This window comes from Olea europaea, chromosome 21 (genome assembly GCF_002742605.1).
Source record: "Olea europaea var. sylvestris chromosome 21, O_europaea_v1, whole genome shotgun sequence".
NCBI lineage: Eukaryota > Viridiplantae > Streptophyta > Magnoliopsida > Lamiales > Oleaceae > Olea > Olea europaea.
In genome coordinates, this window is record NC_036257.1 from 9802864 (window position 1) to 9828537 (window position 25674).

The window sequence follows — 25674 nt, forward strand, 5'->3', positions numbered from 1 at the left end:
CGTATGCTACAAATTCTGCTTCCATTGTGGACAAGGAAATATACGTCTGTTTTGGATAATCTAAGAGATAGCGCCATTATTAAGCAAGAATACATATTCCGAAGTTGATTTGTGCTCATCTAGGTGTCCACCCCAATTAGCATCTATGTATCCTGTTAAACACAAATTATTTTCTTGATAGCACAAGGGGTAATTAGCAGTACCTTTCAAGTATCTCAAAATCCTTTTAATAGCTTTCCAATGCTCTCTTCCAGGATTGGATTGATACCTGCTAACTAGACCTACGACATAAAACATGTCGGGACGAGTACACATCATAGCATACATCAAGCTCCCAACCGCACTAGAATATAGAACTTTGGACATTTCTTCCTTTTCCTCGAGAGTTTTAGGATACGCATGAAGACTTAGAGTTTCGCCTTTTGATATAAGATTGTCAACATGATTGAAATTCTTTATTTTAAAATATTCAAGAATTTTCTTTAAATATGTCCTTGTGATAGAGCAAGAAGCATCTTTGAACAATCTCTATGAATAGCAACATTCTTTAACATGAATTTCGGATCAAGAAACATACTTGAAACGATAAATTCCAAGATCTTTTAAGTAGTTGAATCACCTTACGTCTTAAATCTCTAAAAGTTGCATTTTCTTGTTCTCTAATAATCCCGATCCTGATCACAATGGAAGGGAATTATATCCAATTTTTTGTGAGTTTTCACGCAATTTATATGGTTCTAGGCACTTTTTTATTTTTTAGTAATTTTTCATACAAATTTATTTTATTTTCTACCATCTTTTCTCTTTCTTACTATAAAAAAATTTGAGATTTTATGAGTTATGGAAGGTTATGGAGAGCAATAGATTTGAAGTCAAAATTCAAATCACTCATTCTAACCCTTTTAATAACTTGTGGGTTGGGTCATCTCACATGGCGCGATCCATGAGTTGTATTTTCTAACATCTTCTACTCACAGATGATGTCGTTGGCATGAACCCCAAGTGACAATAAATGTCACAACTTAGATCCTTCCGAAAATTTATCTCACAAAAATTCATACGGTAAATAGATCGTGCGATCAACGAGTAATATTAGAGCTCATGGTACTATAAACCTGTTAAGGATATACGGTAGCTCTACTAGAGGAACATCACATCTCGCTATACCCCAAACTTATTTTCCAACATTAATCATGTATTTCCGATCACTCAAGTATTTACGGAACATACTTGAACCCCACATCACATCATTACATTTAAAATTGTGCTTTATACCCTAAATGGTTAAACATAATTATTCAGCCAGTGAATACAAATATAAATGTTGGTTAAAATAGTTTTTCTTTCCTACTTGAATCTTTCAAGTTTGAATCAGCTGCTTTCCTAACATGTCTCATCAAATCGAGTCAATCGTAGTCATTGGTAACATGCTAAAGTAGCAACACTAAAATAAAATCTCAAAAAATAGTCAAAAATCATAAGGGTATATATAAGGTTATATAAACCTCAAGGTCTCACACGATAAGAAAGTAAGGATCCATTTACTCATTTACCCAATATTGGTTGTAAAGGCACACGTGGTATGAAACATGTGCTACGATATTTTCTCACTTTTCTTAGGGCTTATATCATATTCTTTATAAACAAATAACACCAAACAAATTTTATTTCAAGCATTTCTCGATACTTAACTTGAGTTTTCCTTATATTCATTCCTCCAGGCAATCTCAAATCGAGAATTCGTCCTGGCTATAAAACCTATCTAAAGGATAGTGAAATCCATATCGATTACTTATTGTAATCTTATCTTCATATCTCATCAACGCGACTAGATTATGCATATCATCACTTACGTAGATATATCGTAAAGACACTTTCTTTACAAATGTTTCTCAAAGAAATATTATCGAGTGTTTAGTTCCATTATGATACTTGAGATCCGAACATATGAAATAGTTACGTAACTATCATAGAGTATTCTCAACCAATATCATTAGATGCTCAATATATCTATACCAAATAATTTCTTTAGCTAACAAGATATACATTACAATATATGCTTCTTGCTACTCTATATAGCAAGAGTGCACAAGCCTAATAACTAATTGTGCTCAACTAACTCTCATTCTTAGTTGACAATTACATATCTATTCCAATCACAAGTTATTCCTTCGACAACAACTAGAATAGCTGATAGCAGCACCGTATAGGTATCATAATATCCTTTTAAAGGATAACATTGATGCCTACTGACTAGATCCGTGGCATGACAAATGTTAGGACAAGTATATATCATAGAATACTTCTAACTTCTAATCATACTAGATATGATTTTCTAGATATTTCTTTGTGTTATTGAGTCTTTAGACATATATAAAGACTCATATGGTTGCTTTTTTGATATAGGAGTATCAACGGTTTAGCATCCACAATTAAAAAATATTTTAGAGTCTTTAAAGAATACAACTCTTATGATAGAGTAAAAATACTAGAATAATCATTTTAACAAAAAATATACAATTTGCTAAATTCACGTCCTTCTTCTCAAAGATTGAGGACAACCAGTTCAAAATGGTCTAAATGCACTCACTCTCATGCTTAGCCATAATGTCATTAACATTAGAATTATAATTAAAACATACTATCAGACCTTTACATAAATACAGTAATTTTCATCCACATGATGAAATTATACAAGATTTAAACATTGTTAAAACTCAACATTGTCAAGATGACTGCATTAGGCTACAAGTATTACTATAAAGTTACCACAATCCTATTAAAAAAAAAACCTTCAACATGAAATCTACAAGTCGATTCATGTTGATCTCTTTAATCATTTTTCAATTTAGAATACAAATACAGTCTTTGGGTCCATTTGGTATAAATCTAAATTTAAAATACTACCATGGCTAGCATAGATATATAGAACTAAATCAAATTGTTGTGAAAAAATTTATCTAGCTCAATAAACTCATGATAAGTATAACCTTTTTCAAAAAGATGAGCTTTATCTATCAGAAACTCATTAGTCTTCCATTTAGTTTTCAAGAATCTGAATATTCTCAATAAACATAATGTCTAAATAGAACTTCCACCATATCCCAGATTAGGTTGAAATTATATACTCTATGTATACTTCCATTGCTTTCCTCAAAATTTCCCATGGGTTTTCTGAAACGAAGAATCATTGAAATTAAATAGCTCTTAGCTCCCACTCAAAGACCAAGAATCGATGAAATTAAATGGTTCTTTGATAGCTCCAACTCGGAAATAGATCACTTTCACTCGGAGACATATTACTCCTAATTGAATCAAAATCTTAAAACAACTCATATGTATTCAAAATTTATTCACCAATACACATAATATTAATTTCAACAATATTCTCCAAACTTTTTCCATTTACTAAGAAAAAAATGTCAAATGCCACGTCTTATGACACAATGTCCATCCACAATCTCAATTAAGTATCTTTTTGGATTGTCATATGTTTCTCAAGATACATCTCGTTCTCAATAGACTCATGTTCCGAAACTCAATTTAAAAACTTATATAGCCGATTATGAATCTAAGATAACGAATATTTGGTTATCTTCATGTCCAAAACTTATACAATTCTAAAGGCACTAATCTAGAGAGAACTCCTTTAAATGGTACGTTCTAGTTAACCAACAATCTTGCTAAAAATAAATACGTAAATTGGATTGCATTATCTTAAACCTCATCACATTCAACAATATTCCATTCCTTTTATCTAATAGATCATATAATTATTAGTGATTAAGGAATAGTCCATCCAATGGGAATTTCTCTTTCGTTACCTTGATTACTGATCTCTCAAGATATAGATTCATGCTCTCAAATAGTTCTCAAAGTCTTCACTTCCATAATATGATTCTCTACTCCAATCCAAAAAAAGTTTAAATCAATACAATATCTTCAACTTAAGAAAATCGGAAGCTCAACTGAAATGCTCAAATCCATCTATAGATGTAACAAAAAATGAAGTTCAATCTCTCTCTTTTAATCATGGTCTGCAAAGAAATTCTACTAGATTTACTCTATGGAAGTTTAGCTTTTACAGCTTTGGATGGTTTTTTCAACTCAAAATTTCAAATCATTGTACAAATATCCAAAACTATAACAAATATCACCACTGTGAGTATGACCGGAACTACCACGTATAAATTCAAGTAAGAGACCACTCTTAGAAAAATAATAACCGATATCAACTTTAGTGGAGTCTTTGATATTATCTTAATATCAAATAGGAGGTTAGCTTCTCTACTTTGTAAGACTAAGTTGCAGTATCAATCATTTAAATCTCCACTCCATCTTCATTATTTGTATATATTTATTTTATATGAAGTCAAAGACTCAACAATAGAATAAGATACTCCTTGATCTCAAAGGAAATGGGTTTTTAACCCTTGAATCCACTATCCATATAAGACAAGATCCAATATGTTTAGTATTGATACGTAAACAACACTAAGGAGAATATATTCAAGTGTAATATCCTTTAGCTTAGTCACTTTTGAGCTAAGAGATTTAAACCTTATAGTTGAAGCACTTGAACTTTTATAACATTGATCCTCTACCAAAACAGCTTTCATTGACTTACTATCTGATATGTTCTTCTTGGTCTATTTCCAGTCTGCCCATCTATCCCACATTTGTTCTAACTCATTTAATGCTTAAAATCCAAAGTCGTATGCAAGTTAGGACATTGCTACACAAGCATGTCCTCAAAATTTAGCAACATCAAGTTGCATGTCTTTTAACTCACATAGTGGATTGTGTCAATAGAGAAACTTGACACTTCAATTTGTAAATTAAATTGACCTTTAAACTTTCATCTATTGTAAATAGACTAATTTGATCTAAAAAAAATGTGACAGACAAAAATGTCACCACTATGTTAACCATCTCAACTAAGTCATATAAAAAAGAAAAAAAGAAAAAAAGAAAAAAGATCATCTATAACAAAACTTAACAATTCAAATGCTCAAGCACTAGAATCTATCTTTTCCTATACTTGATAAAGTTCTGATCTTTATTCGTTAGAGTAGCATGACCCACGTTAGGTCGTTTATTGCGTGGTTCATGCTCTTCAAAGCATCACATTCTTCTAGTACACTCAAAATTTTATCATGCCAAATATAATCACTTTTAGCTTATCACCTTTATTGAGGTTAGCTACTATAGATTTTCAGTCCATGATCTATCAGATTTTTTCGAGACATTTTAGTCTTAATCAATGCCCATTTATGCACATATTTAATTTTCATTAATGCAAATTAACGTCTACGATAGTTTAACGTTAGGCATAGAGTTAAAAGTTCACTATATTCACAATCATCGCCCGCAATCCTATTGTTTCACTATCATAAACTTAATTTCATAATACGAAAATTCTGTGGGTTTTAAGTGAGAATTACATTAATTCTTCCAATATGAGAACTCCCTCTCAATTGGTGAATCAAATAGTTCAAGGTGAGATTTTCTAAATCTTCCAATCACCAAACTATCACTCAACCAACAATCAATAGGTCTAAGTAATACTCTCACTAATTCTACTGACCTTAGCATTTATAACAATATACGAATTAGCGGATATCATGTTATTCAATAATGTAATTTCGTAATGTGCAATAAATGCACAAATATGCAAATTTATCCAATAATATAATTCCATAATATGTAATTGTAACATCTATCATGATTGACAATCATGCTTTAGTATATGTTACAACACAATCCCAACAAATGGGAAGTGACATCAAAATTATCATATTCTTCTTATCATCAAAAATGTCCAAAAAATATTCACGTATTCCACTTGGTTATGTTCTAGATTCATTTATTAATTTTAGTAAGCACATAACTTTTTAACAAGTTCCATAGCCCTTATTTCTCTAGCCTTCCCTCCAAGGATGCTATAAAGTTTGCATAGATCCAATAATATCTAATCAAGCAAAAAAATCTAAAACAAGTCACAATGAATCGCATAACCTAATTAAGACATACACAACTCAGGAATGTATATAAAATGTGACATTTTAAATACTTTTGAAGTATTTTTCATTTTAAAAAAATAACTCCCACTAAGCAAGTACCACTTCATAAAAGTTCTTGATTTAAAAAAAATCATAATTTAACTGAGTTAAAAAATATTTTTAATACTTTTTACAAATTTATTTTAAGCACTAAATATGAATAATATTTTTTAACCATCCAAAAGTTAATTTGTTTATACTTAAAAATCAATAATAATTAATGGACCGATATGCAATTTTCCGAATTGAATTCAGGTCTCACATGCGAGACCAATCTACAATCATTTTTTTAAGTAATCAAAAATTGGATTGGGTCAGCACTGCCACGTTGTACTCGAAAAATTCTTTCAATTAGTCATCTTAACTAATTTTGATGTTCTGAGTTCGATATATGGTAAGATTTTGAAAAAAAAAATAAAAAAATTGGCCCCATTTCCATTGTGATCTTCTCTCATTTCCATTCGTGAATGTCCAAAGCAAAAGCCCCAATGGCCTCTAATATTCAGCCTTCACCTATTGACACACCATGAATTGGACACAAACAGAGTTACATTTTCCTTCATATTTTTCTACCAAAATGTATCACGCAAATCTTTAAATTTTTTTGTCCTGCCCCAATATGCAGCATAAGGAGCGGAATGAGCTTCAGTTATAATCTATTTCCTCAATACCTCATCCGTTGGCACGCACAGTTGGCCTTTAAACATTGGAACTTTATCTCCGACTATTTCAAAACCTTTCATCTTCTCACATCAGCCCTGATCTTTTCCAGAAAAATGTCATCTTTTTGAGTAGCTACTATTCAATCACTGAGTGTTGGTTTCACTAGTAAAACTTGGTAACATTACAAACATCCTTACTGGTGATGTTAATACTTCAATTATCAGGCTCTCAAAATCTCTGATCAAATGATCATGTCTTGTACACAATGCAAACACCTGTCCCATATTATTTCTATTTAGCGCATTAGTGACTACATTAGCCTTACTAGGTAGTACAAGATAGTGCAGTTGTAATCCTTTTCTATTTCTAACCACTATCAATGTCTCATATTTAACTCTTTCTAGGTGAAAAAGTATTTGAGACTCTTGTAATTGGTGTAGATCTCACACTTGCTCCTGTATAGGTAGTGGTGCCAAATCTTCAACGCAAGCACTATCATTGCTAATTCAAGATCATGTTTACTATAATTCTATTTATATTTTTTTAATTATGTCGAAGGAATAGAAAAACTCTTAGCTTAGGATGAAGGAAGAGAGCTTATTGAGTTGAGATTTTTGACAAGTCTTGCTGTTTGGTTATTTAGCCTTGTTTAATGGGAAGAAAATGGAAAAATGGTGGGAAGATGATGTTGACCTATGGTTGACTTCTCGTTTTAATTATCACAAATAAATTGCATTTATTTTTAACAATTTGAATTCGAGTGCTCATAAAGATTATTGCAAAAAATTGAAGACACAGATCGAAAACAAGAGTCTTGCAATTGACGATTGATGTGGAAACAATATTGGCAATTGATGGACGTAAAGACAAAAACTGAACATTTAAGACAAAACACTTCAAAGAAAAAGTCAAATGTCAAATACCGAGACATTAGACGTAAATGCTTTGAAATCATTTGTAAAGGTAAACATTTTAATTCTTATCATTGAACTAACAATAGCTAAAAAAGAATTTTTATGCACAACAAAGATTCTAGCTACAAAAATTATTACATAAAATTTATTTTCAAAAGATAAGTATTTCAACTCAATGATCAAATTTTTATAAAATCACTTATCTTGAAAATTTTCTTCAAAGCCTACATTGATCAAAATTATCACGACAAAAAAAGCGTTATGGGACATTCTGTCTAGACGGACGTTCTGTATTTCATGCATAACAGTTATTTCTTCACTATTCGGTTCAAATTTGGATGCTCGGATCAACAAATTTTTCAACATCTTAACTGCTATAAATACGACTTCACTTTTTCATTCGCAACAACTTTTAAAAAGCATTTAGTGAGGCAATTATTGATCCAAATTACTTTATTTCCATTCTTCAAAGATCAATTTTTTTTTCCTTGAAAAACTATTTAAACGAATCAAATTATTGAAAATCACATTTCTCATAGGAGTTTTTCTACTCTAATACTTGAGCTATATTTATTACTATCTATTAAAGTATTAGTCTACTTCTCTCTTGATACTTAATTTTGATTATATCATTTATTAAGAGAGATTATTTCATTTGTAAAATTTACTCTTATTTTAATTGTAGATTGTGTTGAGGTCCCGTAAAGTTCAACATTGTAAAAGAATTGGTGCTCCTTGTTTATAAGTCACTAGAAGCATTTGTAGAAGGTTGGATTACACCATAAGTCAATCAAATTTAGTGAAAGGGCCTTGTTTGTGCCGAAGAGTTTGGTAACGGAGGACGTAGATCATTGCGTTGAATTGAAGATCCACAATTAAATTGTTTGCTTTCTCTCTCACTTATATTTACCATTTTATATTCTGCTCATTAATTTTCCTTGTTTGATTTCATATTTGTGTGTGTCTATTTTATTGTTGCATTGGCTAGTACATTATTCTTAGGCTTGAATTAATTTTCGAAAAAGATTTAAAAATCGATTAACCCCTTATTGGTTAGCTATTCTTGAACTCTCAATTGGTATCAGAGCGAGGTTTTCACTTTCAAAGATTTCACAATCTTGAGTAATGACTAACTCTATGTTTCAAAATCTTGAGAGGCATTTTACAAACCTACCTCCCTTCTTTGATGGCACACATTATAATTATTGGAACACTAGGATGATGATTTCTATTCAATCGATTGATTACATTATCTTGGAAAGTTATTGAATACGACACGTATGTGCTTACCAAAACTATTAAAATTGATGGGAATTCGAATCAAATTATTTCTAAATCTAGAGAAGAATGAAGATGATAAAAGAAAATTATCCTTAAATGCCAAAGCTAAGAACCTATTTTATTGTTCAGTAGATAAAAATGAATTTAACCGCATTAGCACATGTGATTCAGCCTATGATATTTTGCATGCACTAGAATTTACTCATGTTAGTACTAATAAAGTTAAAGAAACCAAAATTAATATTTGGTCAAGGAATTTGAAAATTTCTTTATGAAACAGGATGAGCTCATTGTTAATATGATTACTCATTTTATCGATATTGTGAATGGCCTAAAAGGATTTGATCATAAATTTACTAATGATGAACTTGTAAGCAAAATGTTTAGGTCGCTATCAGAGGTATGGAGTCCTCTAAGGATGTTGATAGGGAATACCAAGGATATTAATATATATCCCTTGGAAGAACTCTTTGGAACCTTGATGACTTATGAACTCAACAATGCCAAAATCAAAGAAAAGACAAGGAAGAGCAAAGAAAAATTAAAGGAGTTTCTTAAACGTCAAATTGCTGTAAAGACGGAAATCAAAAGAGCAACTACAATTGACAATATGAGCGATAAAAAGCTCGACGATTTAGTGTTTTTTGTTAAAAAATTGAGAGATTTTCGAAATAATCAAAGATTTCAAAAGAATGAAGAAATGAGCAAGAAAATTATTTGCTACAATTGTAACAAACCTGGTCACAAGAGAATCAAGTGCTCAAACAAGAAAAAGAACATAAAAAAGCACTTCAAGCCACATGGTATGAAAGTAAAGATGATGATGATGAGGCAAACAATAATCAAGAAGAAATTGCTAATATGTGCTTCATGGCAGTTGAAGATGAGGTAAAATTTATCGAAAAATGTTAATATGATGATTCATCTACCTCTTACGATGAAATGCTTGAAAATTTTGAAAAACTTGGTCTAAATCACTCCACTCTTAAAAAGGAGCATCAATTATTGAAAAACGAAATGAAAAAATTTTTAGAAAAACAAAAAAGACTATAGATTATGATTCCTTAATTAAAGAAATTATTCTTTAAAAGAAAAGGTTGCAAATTTAACTCAAATTATTCATAAATTCACTCGAGGAAAGAAAAACTTTGATTTAAGGCTTGGGGATCACAAATACATTTTTGATAAAGGAGGACTCGTGTATAAACCATCTTTGAAACAAATATCTTTCAAAAATATATTTGTCAAAGCTTCAAGTACTCTTAATTCAAAAATTGTATGTAGCTTTTGTAACAAATAAAGACATGTTGCCTATAATTGTCTAACCAAAAAGAAACTATACTTTGACAGAAAGAACTAGTGGATTCGAGAATCCAGTAAAACTAACTACCAAGGACCCAAACTTGTATGGGTATCAAAGATAAAAAAAATTAAACTATATCTTGTGGGTACCAAGGAAAATGAAGAACAAGTGATTCTTGGATGGTGGATGTTCAAGACACATGAACCGGGATAGAAGACTACTATCAAACTTCAAAGAAAATGATGGGGAACATGTGACATTCGAAGATAATAGAGAAGGAAAAATTATTGAAATCGGAGACATCGATAATCATTCATCTCCTACAATTGAAAATGTGTTACAAGTAGATAACCTCAAACATAATTTACTTAGTATTAGTCAATTATTTGATAAAGGATATCATATTAAATTTGATTCTTCAAAATGCTTTATTAAGGATGCTAACTCTAAGGAAGTGATGTTTGTAGGAAGCCGAAGAAAAGATGTGTATATCCTAAATATCGAATTTAAAAACGATGAAAAATATTTATCTAGCTTTAAGGAAGATATATGGGTATGGCATAGAAGATTAGGTCATACTAGCATGGATCTTCTTTCAAAAAATTTTAAAAATTGTTTCGTAAAAGGTTTACCAAAGTTAAAGTTTAAAAAAGATAAAAGTTTGTGATGCTCGTCAATTGGCAAACAAATAAAAAGTTCTTTTAAGCCTAAACAACATCCTTCAACTTCAAAACCATTACAACTACTCTACATTAGTCTTTTTGGACTGTCTAGAACCGCAAGTTTGGGTGGAAAACATTTTGGTTTCGTTATTGTGGACAATTTTCTAGATTCACTTGGGTTCTATTCTTAAGTTTTAAAGATGAAACCTTAAATGCTTTTAAAAATTTTTGCAAAAATGTCCAAAATGAGAAGGATATTCCATTACTACAAATAAGAAGTGATCAAGGCGGAGAATTTGATAATCTTGCTTCTGACAATTCTTGTAATGAAAATGGATATAATCATAATTTTTCGGCTCCTAGAACTCTTCAACAAAATAGGGTGGTAGAGAGAAAGAATCGGACATTGCACGACATGGTTAGGACCATGCTAAACGAAAATAGCATGCCAAAGTACTTTCAAGCTAAAGCCATCAATATTGCTTGCTATATTGTTAATAAAATATATGTTAGTAAAAAGAAAACCAAAACTCCTTATGAGCTTTGGAAAAATAGAATTCCAAACATCGGTTACTTTACAGTTTTCGGTTGCAAATGCTTTAGTTTGAACACAATGGATAATTTGAAAAGATTTGATTCAAAATTTGATGTTGGAATCTTTCTAGAATATTCATTGGCTAGCAAAGCTTATAGAGTAATTAACAAAAAAACTCTAGCCATCAAAGAATCCATGCATGTCACGTTTGATGAGACTAACTCTCTTGATCGTGAGAAAGGTATTGATGATGATGTAGGTTTGGAAGCTCCATTTGAACAAATGAATATTCAAGACCAAAATAAGAAAATGCCAAATGAAAAACAAACGAAGGAGACTAATGTTCAAGAAAGTGAAAAAAATCAACCGAAGTTCAAAGTGATCCCCTACTACCAAAATAATGGAGGTTCGTTCTATCTCATCCAAAGGAACTAATAATAGGCATTCATCCAAAAGGTATTACTACTAAAACCTCTTTTAAAAACTATCTCGGTAGTTGTGCATTAATTTTACAAATTGAACCTAAAAATTTCAAAGAGGCCGAGTTTGATGAGTTTTGGATTTTAGGAATGCAAGACGAACTAAATCAATTTGAGAGAAACCTTGTTTGGGATTTAGTCACTAGACTAATAGATCAAACCGTAATTGGAATGAAATGGGTTTTTAGAAATAAACGAGATGAAAATGAAATAATTGCACGTAACAAGGCTGGATTATTGCTCAATGTTACAATCAAGAAGAGCGTATCGATTATAAGGAAACCTTTGCATCGGTTGCTAGGTTAGAATTCTTTTGCATGCTTCTTGCTTTTGTTTGCTATAAAAATTTTACTCTTTATCAAATAAATGTTAAAAGTGCATTTCTAAATGGTTTTATTCAAGAATAAGCTTTTGTTGAGCAACCCCCGGGTTTAAAGATCACAAATATCCTAATCATGTTTTCAAACTTAGAAAAGGTCTTTACGGTTTAAAAAAAAGAAGCTCTTAGAGTTTGGTATGAGCGTTTGAGCAAATTTCTACTCTTAAATGGATTTTTAATTGGAAAAGTGGATGCTACGCTTTTTGTGAAAACTATAAGGAAGACATGCTTGTTGTTCAAATTTATGTTGATGATATTATTTTTGGTGCAACTAATGTTTGTCTTTGTGAAGAATTTTCAAAGTGTATGAGTATGGAATTTAAAATGAGTATGATGGGAGAACTTAAGTTCTTTCTTGGCCTTCAAATAAAACAAACAAGTGATGAAATATTCATAAATCAAATAAGTACATATTTGACATGCACAAGAAGTTCGAAATAGATGGCCTAAAGTCAATGAACACTCCAATGAGCACATCCATAAAACTTGACAAAGATGATTGAGGTGCTCCAATTGACGTAACTAAATATAGGTATGATTGGATCCCTTCTTTGTTTAACTGTAAGTAGACCCGATAGTATGTTTAGTGTATGGTTATATGCTAGATTTCAATCTAAACCTAAGGAATCTCATCGTAAAGCCTTAAAAAGAATCTATAGATTCTTGGTAGAACTCGAACCCTAGGACTTTGGAATCTAAAAGGAACTCACATTGATTGAAAAAGCACTAGCGGCACATGTCATTTTTCTAGGTTTTGAACTAGTATCATAGCTTAGTAAGAAACAAAATTGGGTGGCATTATCTACCGCTGAAGCCGAATATATCTCAATCGCAAGTCGAATATATCTCGATCACAAGTTACTGTGTACAAGTGCTATAGATGAAACAAACCCTTAGTGATTATCGCTTGTCTTACAATCATATTTCGATTATGTGTGATAACACTAGTGCCATTAACTTGTCCAAAATCCCATCTTGCACTTTCGAATGAAGAATATTGAAATTAGACATCATTTTCTCAAAGATCATGCATGAAAGGGAGATATCACATTTGAATTTATTGACACAGAAAATCAATTAGCCGATATATTCACAAACCTCTAGTCCTTGATCGATTCTCATTCATTAGAAGAGGTTTAGGAATTATTGACGAAAATGATGTGCTTAATTAATTCATTTAATTAGGTAAGATCCGGACGAGTCAAGACTAGTCAGGATGGTCCAGACAGCGTTGTCCAGTTTGGCCGAAACTTTCAGCTCTGTCAATCCAGATGTTCGGATGGTGAACCAGACGTCCGGATCAGCGAGAAATCAAATTTTAAATTCGTGCAACAGCCCCTCTTCTCTCTTCATTCTCTTCCATTTTTATGCCTTTCTTTCTAATCCCTCTCGAAATCACTCGTAAATTGCTTTAAAAGCATCAATCATCATTCAAATTCAAAAACCTACAAGATTGAATTTTACAAAATCCCAAAATTTCACAATTTTAATTCAAAATTCCTCCTTGTTGCCCAAATCCATGCCTAGAAAACGAATGAAACAAACCTTAGATGCTCTCCTCCACCTTCCTCCGACGTAGAAACGGATTTAGAGCCCTAGTTACCAACAAACCCATTTGAGAAATCACCCATTTTAATAGGTAAAAACGTTGATTTCGCCGATTTTACAATTGAAGTACCCGCATTTCACTTAGGAGAATATTTTGAAAATATGAGATGGATATCGACCACCACTATGGAAGAACCCGCATACCCATGTCTAATGATTTTTTTTTTTTATCAAAAATGTATGTTGCACCTCGTTCCAACGAGATTAGATGTTTATTTAAAAATGTACGCATCATGATCACGAAGGCACTAACTTGTGATATTCTAGATCTCAAACCGTGTGACTTACAAATTCTTCTTCATAAAATTCATCCTACCTTATACGGCTATGATCCTTCCGAGGCACGTCGTCAAGTCATCGGGAAGAATATCAAAAACATCACTAAATTAAGTGGTAATCAATTGAGTTTTCCATGTAATTTTACAAAATATTATCACGCATGTCAGTTTGCCATGAAAAGGTCACTGGGATGAGGTGAGTAATTTCAATCTCTTCATTCTTGATTCATTTCTCATCGGTCGAAAACTTGATTTTCCAACTATTGCATTAGGGCATATGAAACTTGTTCATTTATCACATCATTTTAAAAATTTACCTTACGGGATGCTTTTCACTAAACTTTCCAAATATTTTGACGTCCCACTTTTTTGACGAAACTTGTGTTAAACTTCACCCCATCAATACTATCAATATCAAAACTCTTAAACGCATGAAGATAGATAAGGAACATGGGCAATGGGTGGCGTAGACAAAAGGGTTCGACCCTTACTCGGATCCCTCGACTCTGCCCTTTGAAGGTGATGAAGAAGAGAAAGAAGATGACATACCACGTGTTTCGAGTCTTGCTCACGACATATTGAGCTCCAATGCTCCTTGTCCCTCGGGTGGTGGCTTCACATTTACTGAGGATCAAATAATATCCTAAATGGGGGTATTGATTCTTTTACCTCTTCGGTGGATGGCCTCGGCAATCCACTTCATCAAATTCAGGCGCAGAAGAATGACATCCAAGCCAGACAGGAGGAGATGCAAGCATAGTAGAATGCCTTCTTTGTTGACTTCTATGCTCGCTTCTCGCCACCGTCGCCTCCAGCGCCTTAGTTGTCTTTTGCTATGGAACACGTCTCGGTTTTTAGTTGTACTTTAAATGTCTTTCATGTCATTAATATTATGCTATTATTTGATGATCCATGTCTTAAATTTCATTTCTATGGTTGACATGCTTTTAATCTCTATTCCCACATATATTTTTGCTTAGATGATTATGCATGATAGGGGGAATATTAAAAGAGGGAATATAAGTGAAAACGATAGGGGGAATATATTGCAAATCAATTCATTCAATTTGTTCAATTCCTTATCAATTTGTTATTTTGTAAATCACCTTGTTTGTCATAATCAAAGGTGGAATTGTTGACCTATGGTTGACTTTTCATTTTGATTATCATAAACAAATTGCGTTTATATCTAACAAATCGAATTTGAGTGTTTATAGAGATTATTGCAAAAAAATTGAAGATATAGAAATCGAAGAAGGGACTTGCAATTGACATAAAAACAATATTGGCAATTGATAGATGTAAAGACAAAAACCAAGCATTCAAGACAAAATACTTTGAAGAAAAAGTGAAACGTCAAATAATGAGACATTAGATATAGATGCTTTGAAATCATATGTAAAGGTAAACACTTTAATTCTCAGCATTGAACAATAATAGTAAAAGATAGGAAAGTTGTGTGCTAATTATCCCAATTAATATTTGACTTTAATTGAATTTATAATCCAATTTATAAATTGTAACTAAATTGAGGCTAAGATTATGGTCTGTTTCTTTATAAAGTAAAATAAGAATAAATCGAAGAGGTGCTAATGTTGGATTGTTGTTTTGGACAATAATAATGCTACATGTATACTCTTGTGTGCACTTTGCCTTACACTCTACCTTATGGCACCATCACCCCCTTTAATTTTCTTAACAATCTTTCTCTAGTCTACCTAGATTATGCCACCTAAGAAATAGTGTAAGGCTAGATGTACACAGCATTAAACATAATTAGATGGCAATGACTTATTATTTGTTGGAGTTCTGAAGTAGTTTGAATTGTTTATGGATTATGGCATTCTTCTCTGAATTTTTCTTCTTGGACAAGAAGTTGTCCAAACAGAGGGCAATGTGGCCTTCCCTATTGGACAGTTGTCTACTTATGGCATTCTTCTCTAAATTTTTCTTCTTGGACAGGAGTTGTCCAAACAGGGGGCAATGTGGCGTGTCTAGATAACTCCCTGTCCAAGTAGCATGCCTCTTCTTCTCTTGTGCATGAATGATTGAATGTCGACAGACAACTGTCCAATAGAGAGGTGTCACATCACCCCCTGTTTAGACAACTCCCTATCCAAGTAGCATGCCTCCTCTTGTGCATGACTGATTGAATGCAGTTGAGTTTATTTATTTTATTTGTTGTGTGAATGTTGTAGTAGTTTGAATTAACACATTGGTTGTGCCTGAAGTGAGAATAACGCGGAGTACGCAAGAAAATTAATGCATTCTTTTTGTATGCAGACCTTCACAGGACAAGTAATATACAATTAGAAAGATAATCGAATTTAGAGTTTAACGCAAAATATGAAGTGCAAATCAAAGTTGCAAATAATAATTATGCACTTTCTCAAATTCATTTTTAGATACACATTCTTACAATAAAATATTTTTTATACTTTTTAATCACACATTCTTCGAAAAATCATTATTACAAAAAGCTCATTTTAATGGAATAGTGACTAAATTGCAAATTTCAAATTTTACTTCATTATGTCAAAAATTTGAATTCAGTATTTCCACAATCAAATTTGGATCCAATGATTTCAGTTATTAAATATCTAAAAGTTTGGATTCGATTCGATTATAAAGAGAACCAAATCGAATTAGACCATATCTAACCCTACGTGTAACCACTAGGAATGAGATGACGGTGTGATTTGCACTAAAAGTGATCAATATGAGGTTCAAATGATAGAAGTGAGAAATAGATGTACAACGAAGGTGAACTATAGGAAACAATTTTGTGTAAATTACCCTCATTTATAATCTCACTTTATTAACCGCTGGAACCCTAATACACCGGCGGTAAAATAAGAGTTTAACAGAGCAAAATTCCAATTAAACAATTTAATTTTGGTTTTACATGGGTGTGGAAGCGTCGAGTGCTGAATACTAATGTCATATCTCTTGAATCAGTTGAATGCCGTACGCCATCTTGCTGAATTCGAAGCCATGGTAACTCCCACTTCACCCCACCTCCACACCCTCTAAGAAACTAGAAGGAAATAAAAAATTTCATTAGTATTTTCGATTCTTTTTGTTTCCTCTGTCTAATTAATTTCAATTCCTATAGTTATTATTCTTTAAGAGGGTAATTGCTTTCGATTTTTATGCTTGAAGCCACGATCCGTGCATATGGATCCAGATTCAAGCTGTGATTTTTAGTTTTATCTTGATGGGATTTTCCCCATTCTCCTTCGGGTGAATTGATGAACATTTCGTGCTCTTGTATTTTAAATGATGCTTTATCATGTCTGTGTGAGTTCATGTCGAGAGATATAAGAAATGTTTTTTTCTTTAATTCGGGGTTTATATGATGCCAATTCAGTATTATAATTTATACCGTGAATTTTTATTAAAGCTCATTATTGAATATGCAAAATAATTGAAATTTTTTGTGCTTAAGTGGTTTTACAATGCATTTATTTTGTGAATTTCGTTAATTTTACAGGCCACGTCGAAGAAAGTCATAACTAGGGAAGAATGGGAGAAAAGGCTCAACGATGTAAAAGTAAGAAAAGAGGATATGAATAAGTTGGTGATGAATTTTCTGGTTACCGAGGGTTATGTGGAAGCTGCGGAAAAATTCAGATTGGAATCTGGGACGGAGCGTATCCCCTTTTAATTTATTCATTGGCGGTTTCACTGATATCAATATGCTTGTTTTTTAGTGTTTTGTGGTAGTGTTTTTGTTTTTTGGTTGCATTTCATATTTAAGCATATCTTTGATTTTCCTTATGGTTATATAGCTGACATAGACATTGCCACTATAACGGATCGCATGGCTGTTAAGAAGGCAGTCCAGTGTGGTAACCTGGAGGATGCCATTGAAAAAGTTAATGATTTGAATCCCGAGGTGCGATAACATATTGTTCTTGTTGTTATCAATGGGAAACAAAGGCGGTTTAATGCTGATGTGTTCAAAGTTCTCACATTCTTGCCTTTTGTTTGCTTGGCACTGGTTTATGTGGCTGTGGAGTCATTGTAACGCATCCAATGAAGATTGGATGCATTTTTATTATTGAACAATGGATTGATGCTAAGCACCACTACTGCTGCATAGCATTATTCCTTTTGAATTCTTTGATTTTGATGTTCTTTAGGAATGCTTGTGATTGTGGAATGAGAGATTGTCTTTGAAGTCTAGTTGTACATTTTTTCTGGAATTTGTTGCCTTTCATCTTATTTAGCCCCCGTTTGGTAGCAATTTTTCACTAAAAAAAAATTCAATTTTTTGACCGTTATTTTATTATTTCAGCCGTCCTTCATTTTTTACTTCTTCACTAACAGTTAGGATTCACTTTTCTCTCTAACGGTCAAAAAATCAATTCTCATAACCACTATCGAACAGGCCCTCAATCAGATTTCTGGACTTTGTAAACAGTTTGATTACTTTATTCCTTTTCTTCTTCCAGCATTGGAATATCTTTTGTACCTAAAAGAAGGCTTAACCCAATGCAGAGGAATTGTGGCAGTAGTCTATAGAGTAAGAAAGGAGTCTTAAATACCAAAATTTAGATGAAAAATTGAGAAGCTAATTTAAATTATGGCACCAAAAGGGCCGAATGTACCTCTGTGATGCTGCCACTTGCTATAAATATTTAAATGAAACCAATTGAAGATTCTGTTGATCTACCTTCATGTGTGGTTATTGATGATTTTGAAGTTTCAAACTTAGGTTTTTGGGGTTGAATAACTGGTGCATACCAGAAGCATTTGTTATATAGTTTATGCTTGACAGAATTTTATTGTTAATGATTTTCCATTATCAGAATTGCTCGGATTTTATTTTATTTTTTAATTTTTCATTCCATTATGATACATTTTTATTTATTTTTTCGATGTAGATCTTGGATACAAATCCACAACTCTTTTTCCATCTCCAACAGCAAAGGTTAATAGAACTGATTCGGAACGGAAAGGTAGAAGAGGCTTTAGAGTTCGCTCAAGAGGAACTTGCTCCACGGGGAGAGGAAAATGTAATTTTCATCTTGTTAATTATGCTTTTGCCTTTTTCCTTCTTAGTCTTATTGAAGCGAATCCTAGTTTTCGCAAATGAGATTTATCATTGTGATATGCAGTTGCATTTCTGGGGTCGCTTTTTACTACCTTTATATAATGTTGATGTAAAGTTCTTTTATCATGATTATTCATTTTTTTCCCAATACTGATGCTAAAAAAGAATCATAATTTCAGCAAAGCTTTTTAGAAGAATTGGAGAGGACAGTTGCGCTGCTTGCTTTTGAAGATGTCACCAACTGCCCTGTTGGCGAGCTTTTAGACATATCACAGCGCCTTAAGACTGCTAGTGAGGTGAATGCTGCCATTCTTACCAGTCAGAGCCACGAAAAAGGTTAGTGCCTGTTCATTTTAAATATTCTCGATTTTTTATTTAATGCTGTTCAAGGGAATGTGAATGTTCATACAAATTTAAATTTGCTTTAAACTATTCGATACCATTTAACTATTAGAACATAGGGTTCTAGTTCGTATCTGCCAGTTTGAAAGCCTGGTTATATCTGCAAACCTTAAGTTGTAGTAGGAAAGGGTTCTTAATACATGGTCAAATTGTTGAACCACTTGATCTAAAAGTTTAAGCCCTTAGAAAGGGTCACATGTATATCATTTTCAAGTTTTATTTCCTCATGCCCCCTCACATGTAGGCGATGTTCAATGTTTTCCTATTGAAGCCTTACATGTGCACAATTTTAGTAAGTGGTGACAAGCTTAAATTTTGAGAAAGGGCTACATGTATATTATTTAAGTTTTATCTCCAATACAAATTGGATTGTGAACCAGCATGAGGAAGAAAAAGTTAATATTCTTTATCTTCGATTTGGATAAGCCATTTGTTTAAAACAAGGGTTAATTGTTAAATGTTTTTAACAAGCTTGCTAATGAACCAAATTAACCTAACCAACCACCCAACTCCAACTTTGGGCAGATCTGTTGACGGCTTGTGGATTAGTATATCAGACCAAAAATTTTCTCGGCAAAATCTGACCAGGATTAAGACCACCTGGGAAAAATTATAAACCAATTTATAAACCGATCAACAATAATAATTGCAATGGCTTAAATGTCTTTGTGCACCTAGGGTTTTGTAGTGGTAAAGATTGGCTATGGTAGATGGAGCTGGTAGAGTGGTTAGGGTTCCCAAATGGGTTTAATGATTGCTGTGATACTGGCAGTGACTGTCAGCGAATCAGAGCATTGAGTGCTGGTTGGTGTGCTGCTGCCGAAGAATTTTTTTCATTTATTTGCTACATAAAAAACAAGCAGATCTAAGTTAGATGGTAAGCTGTATACATTTAACTAATTTTAAATGAAAAAGAATTTATCTACTAGTATTTCAATCTTAGAGGTGGTGATGCATGCTGGTATTTGTCTGCCTCGTAGAGGGTGAAATTTTTGGAATTTTTTACTGGTCTCTCTGTTATTTTGTCATCGACTGTAGTGAATTTGTGTTATGTTCTATTAAAAGCAATTCAATTATTCATACAACTAGTCCATTTATTACCTGAGAAATCTGTCACTGAGAGGGCTTGCCTATAATATGTAATTTCACATTTGATGTTCTTTCTTAGGATTATGTTGTAATTTTGTTTTCGTTGCAAAGTAAACAATGCATTTCATACATTGCTAAAATTATTGGAATTCAAATTACTATTATTTTAACAGATCCAAAGCTTCCAAGCTTATTGAAGATGCTAATATGGGCGCAAAATCAACTTGACGAGAAAGCTGCTTATCCTCGAATAAATGATTTATCTACTGGAGCACTTGAAGATCCTGCTGTTTGAAGTGAATGACTGCCAGTGTCTGTATGATACAGGTTCGTCATTCTGGTGTTGCCATCTCAAGGAAATGTTTGAAAGCTTGAAATCTGTGTACTTTTATTTGGATGACCATATATTGTGCTTATGAAAATGTGTTAGGTTGGTAGTGTTTATACGGTGGTGAATTTGGGCATGGCTCGTGTACAGTCTATATATGATCGAGATTATCGAATTATTTGTTAATTTCAGTAAAATAATAGACCAGAATTATCCTTATGACTTCCCAATTCCCATTTCTGCCTTCATGTTCAGATTGATATTGTCATTGCCATCTCAATTAAGAGATATCTTTTATCATACTTTACCGTTTTAATCTCTGCCAGCATTCTTGCAGCCCTGTTCTTCGTAAACCTAGTGCAGGTTTACTTCAGAACTAGTAAAAATTACCCTCCCAAAAAAATAAAAATAAATGAAGAAGAAGAAGAAAGAAATAATACCAATTACATCTAATACCCCTACCAAATATTCACTATAGGCAACAATGAAACTGTCATAGTTTTGATAGGTAATCTACTCAGGAGGATTAACATAGGTACAATCTCAGGTTAAAATGATGTGTTTATGATAAACAAGTCTTGTTACATACAAAGACTAAATCTATGACAGATTTGGAATTCCTCGAATTAAGTTGAGGGCCATCTCTGAAATTAATTGTTAAATTTATATTATCACAATAAACATAAATTGTTACTCTTTGAACAAAGTTGAGGTTTGTCGATAGTACAAATTGTTAGATTATTATAAATCAAGTATTAAAATTTGTTGCCTCCATCTTCAGTTCTAAAAACAGTAACTACACATTCTTTGAATTTCAACAAAAAGTCTCAACGTTCACAAAAGATGACAGTAAGATAAAAGTCCATAAATCAGAATAACAAACAGAAATGCTATGCTACTCCCCAAAAATGTAAGTGTAGGGATAATTGGCAGATGATAACTAATAATTTCTAAGCCTCCATTTCCACCCAGAGAACATAAATCCAGATAGTAGTCTTTGAGTAGTCCTGAAATTCAGGCTGGTGAAATGCATTTCCCTTTTCTTGAGAACCATCATCAAAATTCAAAGCATAACTGGAAGGATCATACTGGAACTTGATTTGCTGTTTGCCTCTTTTCTTGACTGCCTTCTTTGCTGCTGCTCTCATTCTCCAGAACAGCCTTCTGCATTGCTTCTTCCCACAGTTCTGCACCCACACAAAACTTCCCAACATCCCTATAAAAAGTTTGACTGAAATTATTTACTGGGTTCAGTTAAATCAAGAATCTCATGGATATGAAGAAGAAATGGTTCCACCCTCATAACAGGAGGGTATGGAAAGAGCATTTGTTTTTATACTGGTAGAGAATTATAGTGACCAAGAAGAAAAGGGTTTTTCCGGATCCACTTTTTTGCTGTGAGAATTGGGAATAGGAATGTATATATTGACATTATAAATTCAAACGGGAAAGCAAAATGTAAAAATCCTTTTGGTCTGTTGTTAAAGCTGCAGGCTCTTCACAGAGTACTATTCCACTATTTTCTTTGCCTCGAGAGACTCAAATTCCATTGTCTACTCTCACCCCTGCCTATAGCCCCCTCCAAGGTCATGTCACTATCAAATTTGTTACACGATAAGAAATAAAGTGTATTTATTGCTCTGAAGCAGTTTCTTAAAAATTGTTAATAATTTTTTTAAAATCAAATATTAATTTTAATAACACGTTTATCATTAATATATATTTATTATTATTCCTCTTAAAAATTTATTAATAATTTTAGACGAATAGAGGGTACGTTTATGCATGATTTAAGTATATGGTTTGCATGCTTTGTATAACTGTCTCTGCAATTTTTTTTCTTAACTTATTTACATCACATTTCACTTTGCTCTCTGAGTTTAATTATTGGAATTTGGATCTCTAAGTTTTAGATTTTGATATTTTGAGTGTACGGCTTCACATAAGATATGAGAAAAACTTTCTTAATTTTAATACCGGTTAATAATAGCCCCTATTTGACAATCATACTTTTCACTCATTTTTGTGCATATTCATTTTCAACAATATATTCTAACAATAAAATATTATGTATGTAAATTCAAAATTTTTCCTCTTTTTAACTGCACATTTTTCCAAAAAATCACTATTCTAAACTCTTTTTTCTAAAGGCATGGTTGTCAAAGGTCTGCAAGAAATATGAGAGATGCTACTCGAACGGGGCTCTGGACAGGGTTTTAAACATCAGCTCTTGTTTAAAATCCTATCCAAATTCACCTCAGTCCCCTGTTTTTAATCCTGTCCATAGCCTCTGTTTGAGTAGTATTAGTGAAGAAATATAAGGTAATATGCAAAAGATTATAAAATGGTGGAGTTCTACCATACTTTTTCCGCTCTGTACAACCCTATTTGGACATTAACATTAAATTCTCTTGTCCTACCCTAAGATTCCCTAGCCCATAGGTCCATTGCATGTTGACCCTAATCACATACTTCTTTACCCCACTCTATTTTTGGTAAAGTTATTGGAAATAATAATGTGGCTAAAAAATATTTAAAAATGTAACTTTTACGAAATGCGTATATGAAAATGATGTTTAATCAGCTTATAAGCACACATAAATAAAAAAATAAAAATAAAAAATGAAAATGAAAAAGAAGAAGTAAAGTTTCCGCATCATGTATCTCAGTTCAAATGTATTTTTGCAAATGGATTTACTCCTTGAGCTCTCTATTTAGAACCAATCGTGTAAACATTTTTGTTCACAAAGATTTTATGTTATCATATTCTTGCACGCATCATATAATTAGACACTTCTGGGTTTTATAGAACAATCATGTTTTACTGACTATTCCACTTTAAAATTAATTAGAAGAACTCAAATACCTGCATTGTCAAATTAAAAGATAAATTGGAACATGTATATTTCTCTATAACTAAAATTATTTACATATTAACTATCTAATATATGTTTTTTGATTAATTAATTGTTGATAAAGCTGACTGGGAATCAATAATTGACTACAATGTCAATTAGATTAAGATGGATCGGGTCAGTAGACTTGTCATCTTCTGGAAGCCGGCCCTGCTTTCTCTTAGGATCCAATTGGTGGACCCGGGATCTGACTTGCTCTTAAGAAAACAGCCCATGTCGACGAAATTCTAGCCCAACATAAATTATCAGATAATTCAAACCGAAAAACCGACCAAACGGTTTGACATAGGTAATTGGTTTGGTTAGATTTTTTTCAGACAATATCATGGTGCGTCGGCTCAACAAAGGTTCGAAGCCTCAAATCACTGATTAATCGAATCGACCTAAACTCACTTACATGTTTACCTTTTTTTTTAAAAAAAATAAAAAATCAAAATCAAAAGATAAATCCTAATATCATAATTATATCTCGATTTTTTCCAATTTATGATGTTTCCAGCAAGTAATAGTACTGGAAATTTCTTTTTACAAGCTTATTATGTAATATTTAGCCTTTTTTTCTACCCAAAGTTTTCTATTGATCTTTCTCTATTAGTCTAATTTATTATGTAATATTTAGCCTTTTTTTCAACCCAAAATTTTCTATCGATCTTTCTCTATTAGTCAAATTTTATTTGTTAATCTATAGTTCTCGTGATATAAAATTCTTTAGTTATTTTAATTCTTATAATTTAAGTAGGCCCAAACTCCGAACATTTTTTTTATTATTATTATTTAAATAATTCAATTTAGACTAAAGCTGGTTTGGGTTGAAATTTACCCAAACAGACTAATTTAGTTTTAGCTTCTAGTTGGAGTCGAAATTGACCCAAGTCAAACCTCGTCCAGGCCTAGATGATTGTTTCTTCAAATGTTATTTTTGAAATTCATAAATAACTCATTTAACACAAGATATATTCCGTTGATTATAATTTGTAAATTGAGTAATGTGTAATGATATCAACGAGCCGAAACTTAAGGCTCAGGGTCACTTCGATTAAAATCAAACGAGCTTTTTTTCGAGCCCGAGCCGACCGAGCAAAAGCTCGACCAAAAAAAGAGGCTCGGCCCTTAGCGAGGGCTGACTTGATTTTTTCTCTTCTTCATTTTTTTCTGCCTTATTAAAATAAGGTGACATCATTTTCATTTTTTTCCCTTTTTTTTAAATAAGGCTCGAGCCACACAAGCCAACTCGGGCTTTGCCCGGAACCTCACAATTGGGCTCGTCTTGAGCCTCAAGCCGAGCCAGCTCGAGCTTTTTTCGGGCCGAGCTACAAGCAGCCCAGCGAGCGAGCTCAATTGACATCCCTAGTAATGTGTTACAGAAAAATAAGTCTGTGTGTAATAGCATATCAATTATAAAATAACTAAAATTACACAAAGATGAGAAAAGGGTTATAAAGAATAGTCTGAGAGAGTCAAGAAAGTCTTATCCTAAAATCGTGTATTTTCCCTTTCATGCGATTACTATAGGCAAAGCTGGGCTTCAAGACAAAACCTTATAGTTCGGTCGATTTTTTCTTCTCTGAAAACGATCACAGGGAAAGAAAGAACGAGCATTGTATCAAGTTTTCAAAAATTAAAAGAGAATATCTAGTAAAATGTATAGAAGGTATTCTTTCAAATTGTGTGTAAAACAAATGGAAGATTTCCTCCTTTTTATAACTAATATTAAAAT

General features: G+C 32.4%; 1 protein-coding gene across 1 annotated transcript; it reads left to right on the forward strand.

Annotated features, from left to right (window-relative positions):
* The first annotated feature begins 16927 nt into the window (after positions 1-16927).
* Positions 16928-21268, forward strand: LOC111370564 (protein GID8 homolog). Its single transcript, XM_022992326.1, has 6 exons — positions 16928-17161; positions 17658-17817; positions 17956-18062; positions 19054-19185; positions 19403-19559; positions 20888-21268. Exons 1-6 carry the CDS (start codon positions 17102-17104, stop codon positions 21007-21009), a joined length of 738 nt encoding a protein of 245 aa, XP_022848094.1. The 5' UTR covers positions 16928-17101; the 3' UTR covers positions 21010-21268.
* Positions 21269-25674: the final 4406 nt, after the last annotated feature.